Source organism: Triticum dicoccoides, chromosome 4A, assembly GCF_002162155.2.
Source record: "Triticum dicoccoides isolate Atlit2015 ecotype Zavitan chromosome 4A, WEW_v2.0, whole genome shotgun sequence".
NCBI lineage: Eukaryota > Viridiplantae > Streptophyta > Magnoliopsida > Poales > Poaceae > Triticum > Triticum dicoccoides.
Genome location: NC_041386.1, coordinates 134,027,633 through 134,038,783, shown reverse-complemented (window position 1 = coordinate 134,038,783; position 11,151 = coordinate 134,027,633). Strand labels below are relative to the sequence as shown.

The 11,151-nt window shown below is 48.1% G+C and overlaps 1 protein-coding gene across 1 annotated transcript; it reads right to left on the bottom strand.

Moving 5' to 3' along the window:
• Positions 1-8,857: 8,857 nt before the first annotated feature.
• Positions 8,858-10,806, bottom strand: LOC119285398 (protein PMR5-like). Its single transcript, XM_037564667.1, has 5 exons — positions 10,278-10,806; positions 9,989-10,160; positions 9,719-9,897; positions 9,484-9,642; positions 8,858-9,360 (listed from the first exon to the last, which is right to left on the bottom strand). The coding sequence occupies exons 1-5, from the start codon at positions 10,577-10,579 to the stop codon at positions 9,036-9,038; spliced, it is 1,137 nt and encodes a 378-aa protein (XP_037420564.1). The 5' UTR covers positions 10,580-10,806; the 3' UTR covers positions 8,858-9,035.
• Between the last annotated feature and the right edge of the window lie 345 nt (positions 10,807-11,151).

Here is an 11,151-nt window from a genome sequence, read left to right as displayed (position 1 = left end):
GGAACATGTTTACTTGTTGGGATATCACCATATCTCTTATTTAATTAATGCATCTATATACTTGGTAAAGGGTGGAAGGATCGGCCTTATGCCTGGTGTTTTGTTCCACTCTTGTCGCCCTAGTTTCCGTCATATCGGTGTTATGTTCCCGGATTTTGCGTTCCTTACGCTGTTGGGTATAATGGGAACCCCTTGACAGTTCGCCTTGAATAAAACTCCTCCAGCAAGGCCCAACATTGCTTTTACCATTCGCCACCTAGCCTTTTCTTTCCCTTGAGTCGGCCGGCTCAAGGGTCATCTTTATTTAAACCCCCGGGCCAGTGCTCCTCTAAATGTTGGTCCACCTTGTCAGCCGCCGGTGGCCACCAGGGGCAACTCTGGGCTGGCCTACCGGAAGTTTGGACAATCCGGTGTGCCCTGAGAATGAGATATGTGCAGCTCCTATCGGGATTTGTCAGCACATTCGGGTGGCTTTGCTGGTCTTGTTTTACCATTGTCGAAATGTCTTGTAACCAGGATTCCGAGTCTGATCGGGTCTTCCTGCTAGAAGGAATATTCTTCGTTGACCGTGAGAGCTTGTGATGGGCTAAGTTGCGACACCCCTGCAGGGATTTGAACTTTCGAAAGCCGTGCCCGCGGTTATGGGCAGATGGGAATTTGTTAATGTCCGGTTGTAGAAAACCTGAAGTTGACTTTAATTAAAATACATCAACCGCGTGTGTAACCGTGATGGTCTCTTTCCGGCGGAGTCCGGGAAGTGAACACGGTGTTGGAGTTATGCTTGACGTAGGTTGTTCTAGGATCACTTCTTGATCATAGTTGTTCGACCGTGCTCTTGCCTTCTCTTCTCGCTCTCATTTGCGTATGTTAGCCACTATATATGCTAGTCGCTCGCTGCAGCTCGACCTCATACCTTTACCTTACCCTTAAGCTTAAATAGTCTTGATCGCGAGGGTGCGAGATTGCTGAGTCCTCGTGGCTCACAGATTACTTCCAAAACCAGTTTGCAGGTGCCGATGAGTCAGTGCAGATGACGCAACCGAGCTCAAGGAGGAGCTCGATGGAGATCTTGTCCTTTGTGTTGTTTCGTGTTAGTTGATCAGTAGTGGAGCCCAGTCGGGACGATCGGGGATCTGTGTAGCTTTTGGGGTAGTCTTCTTTTATTTTGGTTCCGTAGTCGGACCATGATTGTATCTGGATGATGTAATGCTTTATTCATGTAATTGTGTGAAGTGGCAATTGTAAGCCAACTATGTATCTCTTTCCCTTATATATTACATGGATTGTGTGAATATTACCTCACTTGCGACATTGCTTGCAATGCGGTTATGCCTGTAAGTCGTGCTTCGACACGTGGGAGATATAGCCGCATCGAGGGCGTTACAAGCTGCTTATATATTGGGCATCAAGATCTATAGAGATAGATCAAGACGCTTAATTGGACTTTCACAAAGCACATACCTTGATAAAGTTTTGAAGAAGTTCAAAATGGATCAGGCACAGAAAGGGTTCTTGCCTGTATTACAAGGTGTGAAGTTGAGTCAGACTCAATGCTCGACCACTGCAGATGGCAAAGAGAAAATGAAAGGTGTTCCCTGTGCTTCAGCCATAGGCTCTATCATGTATGCAATGCTGTGTACCAGACCTGATGTGTGCCTTGCTATAAGTTTAGCAGGGAGGTACCAAAGTAATCCAGGAGTGGATCACTGGACAGTGGTCAAGAACATCCTGAAATACCTGAAAAGGACTAAGGATATGTTTCTCGTATATGGAGGTGACAAAGAGCTCATCGTAAACGGCTACGTCGATGCAAGCTTTGACACTGATCCGGATGACTCTAAGTCACAAACCGGATACGTGTTTTTATTAAATGGTGGAGCTGTTAGTTGGTGCAGTTCCAAGCAGAGCATCATGGCGGGATCTACGTGTGAAGCGGAATACATAGCTGCTTCGGAAGCAGCAAATGAAGAAGTCTGGATGAAGAAGTTCATATCCGATCTAGGTGTCATACCTAGTGCATCGGGTCCAATGAAAATCTTTTGTGACAATACTGGTGCAATTGCCTTGGCAAAGGAATCCAGATTTCACAAGAGAACCAAGCACATCAAGAGAAGCTTCAATTCCATCCGTGATCAAGTCAAGGAGGGAGACATAGAGATTTGAAAGATACATACGGATCTGAATGTTGCAGACCCGTTGACTAAGCCTCTCTCATGAGCAAAACATGATCAGCACCAACACTCCATGGGTGTTAGAATCATTACAATGTAATCTAGATTATTGACTCTAGTGTAAGTGCGAGACTGAAGGAAATATGCCCTACAGGCAATAATAAAGTTGTTATTTATGTTTCCTTATACCATGATAAATGTTTATTATTCATACTAGAATTGTATTAACCGGAAACTTAGTACATGTGTGAATACATAGACAAACAGAGTGTCACTAGTTTGCCTCTACTTGACTAGCTCATTGAATCAATGATGGTTATGTTTCCTAACCATAGACATGAGTTGTCATTTGATTAACGGGATCACATCATTAGAGAATGATGTGATTGACTTGACCCATCCGTTAGCATTAGCACGATGATCGTTTAGTTTGTTGCTATTGCTTTCTCCATAACTATACATGTTCCTATGACTCCCGAATACCAGAGGAACACTTTGTGTGCTACCAAACATCACAACGTAACTGGGTGATTATAAAGCTGCTCTACAGGTGTCTCCAATGGTGTTTGTTGAGTTGGCATGGATCAAGATTAGGATTTCTCACTCTGATTGCCGGAGAGGTATCTCTGGGCCCTCTCGGTAATGTACATCACAATAAGCCTTGCAAGCAATGTAGCTAATGAGTTAGTTATGTGATGTAGCATTACAGAACGAGTAAAGAGACTTGCCAGTAACAAGATTGAACTATGTATTGAGATACCGACGATCGAATCTCGGGCAAGTAACGTATCGATGACAAAGGTAACAACGTATACTATTAAGCGGGTTGACCGATAAAGATCTTCGTAGAATATGTAGGAGCCAATATGAGCATCCAGGTTCCGCTATTGGTTATTGACCGGAGACATGTCTCGGTCATGTTTACATAGTTCTCGAACCCGTAGGGTCCGCACACTTAACGTTCGGTGACGATCAGTATTACGAGTTTATGTGTTTTGATGTACCAAAGATAGCTCGGAGTCCCGGATTTGATCATGGACATTATGAGGAGTCTTGAAATGGTCGAGGCGTAACGATCGATATATTGGAAGCCTGTGTTTGGATATCAGAATGGTTCCTGGTGAAATCGGGAGTATACCAGAGTACCGGGAGGTTACCGGAACCCCCCGGGATGTGTATGGGCCTTATTAGGCCTTAGTGGAAGAGAGGGAGAAGAAGCAAAGGAGGGGGCGCACCCCCAAGCCCAATCCGAATTGGGAAGGGGGTCGGCCCCCCTTTCCTTCCTTCTTCCTCCTCCTTCCTTCTCTCCTAAAACCAAACAAGGGAAGGGGGGAATCCTACTCCCGGTGGGAGTAGGACTCCCTTGGGCGCGCCTAGAGAGGCCGGCCCCCTCCCCCTCCTCCACTCCTTTATATACAAGGGAGGGGGGCACCCCATGAAGACACAAGTTGATCATTGATCTTTTAGCCGTGTGCGGTGCCCCCCTCCACCATAATCCACCTCGGTTATATCGTAGCGGTGCTTAGGCGAAGCCCTGTTCCGATAGCTTCATTATCACCGTCATCACGTCGTCGTGCTGACGAAACTCTCCCTCGAGGCTCTACTGGATCGTGAGTTCGCGGGACGTCACCGAGCTGAACGTGTGCAGATCGCGGAGGTGTCGTATCTTCGGTGCTAGATCGGTCGATCGTGAAGACGTACGACTACATCAACGCGTTGTCATAACGCTTCCGCTTACGGTCTACGAGGGTACGTAGACGATACTCTCCCCTCTTGTTGCTATGCATCACCATGATCTTGCGTGTGCGTAGGAATTTTTTGAAATTACTGCGTTCCCCAACAGTTCTATCTCACCGTCGACAAGTCTCTTTACTCATTCCGTAATGCATCATCCCGCAACTAACTCATTAGTCACATTGCTTGCAAGGTTTATAGTGATGTGCATTACCGAGAGGGCCCAGAGATACTTCTCTGACAATCGGAGTGACAAATCCTAATCTCGATCTATGCCAACTCAACAAACACCATTGGAGACACCTGTAGAGCATCTTTGTAATCACCCAATTACATTGTGAAGTTTGATAGCACACTAAGTGTTCCTCCGGTATTCGGAGTTGCATAATCTCATAGTCATAGGAACATGTATAAGTCATGAAGAAAGCAATAGCAATAAACTAAATGATCATAGTGCTAAGCTAACAGATGGGTCTAGTCCATCACATCATTCTCTAATGATTTGATCCCGTTCATCAAATGACAACACATGTACATGGCTAGGAAACTTAACCATCTTTGGTTAACGAGCTACTCAAGTAGAGGAATACTAGGGACACTCTGTTTGTCTATGTATTCACACACGTACTTAGTTTCTGGTTAATACAATTCTAGCATGAATAATAAACATTTATCATGATATAAGGAAATATAAATAACAACTTTATTATTGCCTCTAGGGCATATTTCCTTCATGTGATGCTTCGGTCGATCCATCCCACATTATTTCATTATTCAAGCCCCGTGTGACTGATGACATGAATGATGACTTATGCAAACCTTTTACGGAAAAAGAAATAAGTGATGCCCTTTTTCAAATGGGACCTTCAAAAGCGCCAGGGCCAGATGGCTTTGCTGCGAGGTTTTTTCAGCGGAATTGGGGTCTAATCAAAGATGATATTGTCAAGGTTGTGCAGCAGTTTTTTATTTATGGAATTATGCCTGATGGTATTAATAATACAACTATTGTTCTCATCACGAATATCAAGAATCCCCAAACAATCAAAGATTTCAGGCCGATTAGTTTGTGCAATGTTATCTATAAGATTATTTCCAAGTGTCTTGTTAATAGGTTGCGACCGCTCCTCGATGGTATGATTTTCTCCTACCCAAAGTGTGTTTATTTCGGGAAGGTTAATTTCTGATAATGCTCTTATAGCCTTTGAATGTATGCATTCGTTAAGTATGCTTAAGGATTTAATAGGGGAATATTGTGTTTATAAGTTGGACCTATCCAAAGCCTATGACCGTGTGGATTGGCAATTTTTTTACAAAGTATTATGCTTTCTGACTGGATTGAAAAATATGTTTCTTGTGGAGTCAAGGAAGATTTAATCAAAACAGTAATTCAGCCTCTACCTGTGTATGCTATGGGGATTTTCAAATTTCCGGCTTCCCTTTGTGAGGAGTTATCCCGGATTATAAGGAACTTTTGATGGGGAGATGAAGAAGAAAGAAGAAAAACTCATTGGTTGGCATGGGACAAACTAACAAGACCAAGAGGTAAGGGTGGGATGGGTTTCCGTGATCTCAGGCTTTTTAATCAAGCTCTTTTGGCCAAACAGGCATGGCGGTTGTTGGTTTACCCGGATTCGATATGTGCGAAGTTGATGAAGGCAAAGTATTACCCTCAGAACATATTCTTGATACGGTGTTTCTGCATGCTAGTTCTGTGACTTGGCAAGGTATTACACATGGCCTGGAGCTTCTTAAGAAGGTGATCATTTGGCGGGTATGTGATGGATCTAGTATTAATATTTGGAGGGATAATTGGATACCTAGGAGGCATGGCCTAAAAATCTCAGCTAGAAGGCATAATACCAGGTTGAAATTGGTATCTGATTTATTCATGAGTGGTCGTAAGTGCTGGGATGAAAATTTTACCAAGTATCTATTCTATCCACATGATGCGGAGGAAACTCTTAAGATTCGTATTCAGGCCTCTAGGGATGGGGATTTTGTTGCATGGCACCATGAGAAGAATGGTATATTTTTCTGTTAAAAGTGCGTACAATTTTGCCCTTAATTTGAAGGATAGCCAGGATCCTGTTAGCCAATCTAGTGGCGAACCAGAGGGGGAAGAGGGATTTGGGAGATAATATGGAAGGCTAATATACCTCAGAAAATCAAGATTTTTGCGTGGCGAGGTGCTACCAATAGCTTGGTGGTTTAGATGAATAGAGTTAAGCACCATCAGACTGATTCATGTATATGTTCTATTTGTGGGGTTCAAGATGATGACATTTTTCATGCTCTGGTGAGTTGTTCTAAAGCTTGTGCTCTTCGAATGGCCATGAGAGAGCGGTGGAATATTCCGGATGAAGAGTTCTTCAAGTGCACCGGACCGGATTGGTTATTGATTTTGTTGGCGCTGTTGGGTTTGCGGCAGAGGGAGCAAATCATGTTTCTTTTCTAGTGAGTATGGCATTTGAGAAATAATTTAATTTTTTGGGAAGGGGAAAGAATCCGTTAATGCCTCTGCACATTTTCTGGACAATTTTTGGACCACTTTCAAGTCTAGTCAGGACACCGCTCAATTGGACGCTAGCAACAAAGGTAAGGAGAAAGTGAGCGGAGTTGCAGCGAATTACGCACCGTTAAAAGATCATGTGGTGTGGACTCCTTTCCCTAATGATCATATCAAGATCAATGTTGACGCTAGTTTTGTGGAGAGTACTGATGCAGACAGTGTGGGGGTCGTAGCTCGTAATTCATCTGGAGATATTATTGTTTCTTCGTGGGACTTTATTGATTGGTGTACCAGTGTGAATGAAGCCGAGCTCCGCGCGTGCCTCGCAGGACTTTATATAGGTATCACCCTTCACCAATCTATTATTTTAGAGACCGACTGTGCTTTCGTACATTCGTTTCTTGCAAATGAGAAGCTTGATAGGTCCTCTCTGACTGATCTGATGGATGAGGCTCTGAGTATATCTAGGATGATCCAAAATTTTAATATTGCAAAGATAAGTCAGACTGCCAATGGGGTGGCACATGAAATTGCTAAGTTTAGCTTTAGTACTAGGTCTGATGGGATTCTTTTGAATTATGTTCCGCCTTGCGTGGTGTATGCTGTAACGAATGATTGTAAGAACTTTTCTTTGGCTTAATTAATATATAGGGTGTTTAAAAAAAATACTAGTGATGTTTATAGATTTAAACCTAAAGGAATTCTTTGGATAGATTTTCCTCTATGCAAAATACTCCCCCCCTCCCATCAAACTTTGATTGTGCAAATTAGATATGTACTCCCTCTGTCCTAAAATAAGTGTCTCAACTTTATACTAATTTTAGTACAAAGTTATACTAAAATTAAGAACGTATTTTGGGACAGAGGGGTTACAAATTAGGAAACATTATGTTCAATTTCTTCGGAGGAAGTTTGAGGACATTTCCTAGATTTTTTTAGAAAAGGAGGATATACCCCGGCCTCTGCATCTGGATGATGCATGCAGCCATATTATTAATTATTTACAAAGACCATACAAGGTGATACATCAATAAGCCTGAAGCCACCATCTTGGCAACACCATTGTTACTCCTATCCACTTGATGAAGGCATGCCGAATGTCCGGGCCTAATACCAAACAGACATTGCATCAAAGCCTAACATCTAAAGCCGGGTGTCCCATCCAAGACACTACCTGGATTGGGTCCCACACCGGTTTGGCACACTCCCAATGAGCACCGCACGCTGCAAGGGCCGTCACCTCCATCATCCCTCGGTCCATTCTCAAAGCAGAACTGAAGCACCGACCTTGCCAGGCCTATCTGCCATCAACGCCACCATGACGCCAGACAACTTCCTCCTCCTGCACGAGTCCATCTCCGCGCATCAGACGCTGAGTCTCCACAGCGCCACGCCGCCGAGATCCGCCGCCATCAATGTGCAAGATGAAGCACCGCTCCACCAAAGTCGCCGTCCTCTAGTCTCTCGAGCCCGTGTGCACCTCCAAGAATGACGCCCCCAGGGGGGAAACGACACCAGAGAGCCGCCGTCATCCGATCTATTGATTTAGGGTTTCCCCCGGAGGTAGCAGAGAGTGGCCTTAAACTTCTCCACGACGATGCCTTCAGGAAGGAAACGGTGCAGACAGCGTCGCCATCGCCGGCCTTGGCAATAGCCAAAAGCAGGTTTTCACCCAGATCTGATCGAAGACCTTCATCTCTCGTGCACGGGTCGCCACCATCCTTGCCGGGATCTGGATGATCCCGCTGCCAGATCTCAGTAAGGAGAAGCCCCCCCGCCGAGACCCGTCGGCCGAGCATGGGAGGCCGCGCCCACGCCCACAGACCAAATCCGCGATGGATCCGTGCCCGCGCCGCCGCCCCGGAGTCAGCCCCGCGCACAGCCGCCACCGCCTGCCGAGGCCCGCCGCCACGCGCCGCGCGTCCCACCACCGCTCGCCGAGGCCTGCCACCTCGCGCCAAACCGCGAGCGCCGCAGGACACCGCCGCCTGCCGCCTAGATCCGCCGCTCGCGGAGGAAGGGGAGCCGGGAGAGGGAGTCCCCCCGCCGCCGCCATATGCCACGCGGGTTTCACCCGGGGGCGTCATCCGGCGGCGGCGCGAGGAGGAGAGGAGGAGAGGGCGGCGGCGGCGGCGCCTAGGGTTGGAGAGCCCCCGAGTCGCCCAGGGCGAGGGCGACACGAGGGACGCGAGGACATTTCCTAGATGCATGTTGGATTGCGGTCTATGGATATAAGGTAGTGATGTCTATATGTTTCATAACATATATTATTTGACATAAAATGCAATTTAGTCGATACACAACTGTAATTTTGATTCCATACCAATAATTGTGATTCCTATGTAGCATGGGTATGAAGCGTTTTGTTTGCATATACAATTCTCATGAATTTTAAGCACACGTCAATTTTCTCTATCGTTGCAACACATGAGCATGTTTGCTATTAGTAATCAATGTGTGCGCTGTTGTTTGGCATTCAAAGATCAATGTACATCCACATCAATCATGTCTCCCTATACCGCTCACATAACGCATCCACAGCGAAAATCAGAGGAAAATAATTAATACCAACACTGCATCTGCAGCAGCTGGCCAAATGCAGTAATAGTCCAGTACGGTTGCTATTGGTAGAAGAGCAAGGTGTAGAAGAGCTGGTTCCAGGTGTCCGGTAGGCCCGGGAGGCACCAGTGGCTGCAGTCGGCGGAGCCGGCCGGGTTGCCGCGCTGCGCCGGCGAGAAGTCTCCGCTGTAAACCGACGGGTGCGCGTCCTTCCGCAGCGCCGACAGCGCCGTGATGTCGAGCAAACGGACCGGGCTTTTCATGCCCTGCAACACCGTTTTCGTCACCTGCTCCTGGCCCATCGGCTGCGCCGTGGAGTTGAGCCCAGTCAATGGGACCGTCTCCCCGTAGCAGTTCTTGGACACCGGGTTGGGCCACTCCTTGGAGCTGCTCGAGCCCAAGCCATACAAAAAACTCGCGTTAAAAGTACTCTAGTATACAGTGTAATACAGGGTGTGAGCCATGTGTGATTACTGAGATCGGTGCAGTGCAGAGGAGTTAAGTTAGTACCTGTAGTGGGTGGGCGACATGGACTGGAAGAAGACACGGGTCTTGGCCGGGTCGACGTTGAGGTCCACCCAGTTGGCCCATGTGGTCATCCCGCGCTGGAACGCCACCATCCGATCCATGTCCTCCGAGTACCGCCCGCCCTCCCCCATGTAATCCCACCTGCAAACAATTTTAGCAGGTGCACTCGGTAAACGAAGCTAAACTGGAGAGAAAGAAACTGGGCGGGCGTACGTACCCCTGGAGCGCGCCGGTGTGCGTCCACCAGTGGCCGGAGTTGAAGGAGAGCACGTCGGCGCCGCGCCACGCCTGGGCGTTCTCGGCGATGTCGTCCAGCATCAGGACCCGTTTCCCCTGCACCACGTCGATGTCCACCAGGTACGGCGCGCGGTAGAAAGACACCACCAGCTCGTACTCCTGCCGGGCTGGTATTAGTAAATTCGCCCAAATTTCCCCAACAAGAAGAATATCGAGCGCGTGTAGGTGCATGGATTGCACACGTACGTACCATGAACTTGTAGGTGTGGAGAGGGTCGGCGGAGACGAGCTGCGACGGCGACTGCGGCGCGGCGGCGTGCAGCAGGCAGACGAGCGACTCCCACTGGTTACGGCCCAGCGAGTCCCCCACGAACATCACCGTCTTCCCCTTCATCCGCGTCAAAAAGTCCGCGCCGTCAAACCTACGTACAGCGCTACTCATGTCACCAAGACGTACGTACCACCACATCTCTGCAGCATGCATGTCATGTACGCCCATGGCGCAGTTTATGTACAGTGACGTATACATACGCACGTACCTGGGTAGCTCGCACCTGGCCGGCTTCCAGCGGTACCGGAGGTACTCGGAGTCCGGGCGGCCGTAGAGCTGGCAGTTGAACTCCGCGTCTATGACCGGGCACTTGTACCCGGTGTAGGCTGCCTCCGCCGCGGAGCCGTCGTCGCGGACCCAGCTGCCGCTGAAGACGTCGCAGCCCTTGGGGCCGGGCAGAACGTCGCGCCGGTGGCGCCGCGCGAGCCCGACGGCGAGCGCCGAGGCGGACAGCGAGAGAGCGTGGAGGAGCAGGACGGTGAGCACGGAGCTCTTGCACAAGAGCAGCATCTTCTTCCACAAAGAGAAGAGAAGGAAAGGGAAAGCAAGGCCACCTTTCCTCCGGCGGATTTATACCACCGACCGACGAATCGATCACGAGGCAACCCAGCCGCGATTAACTCTCTTGTGCGGCGGATTAGCGACGGTCGGAAGCGGCTCGTGAATGAAGAGAGAATTGTTAGGAGAGCGACTGGGCAGGGCAGGGGAGGTGTGCATGTGAGGGTAAGATCGAGTTGTCGATGGATTCGTGATCGTCTTAGCATTAGCAGTGGGGCACTACGTACAATGGAATCTATGGATTTGTTGTTTGCCCTTCCCTTTGGTGCACGTAGACGTGGCCTTGGGTGCATGGAAAGATTTGAGTTTTGGAATTCGTGCGCGCATCGAAATGGAATGTTTTATGTCTGCACTGCACGCACCGTCGAACGCGGAAAGCTTGTTTTTGGAATCCGGGGTAGATTTTTTCTTACCTTCCCTTCCTTTTCCCCGTCTATTTGAGGCAGCGAATCTGAGCTGACAAGATGGCACAGTAGGCTGGACTGTTTGCACGTTGTCACGGGCCAAGCTAGTGCCCTCCCGAT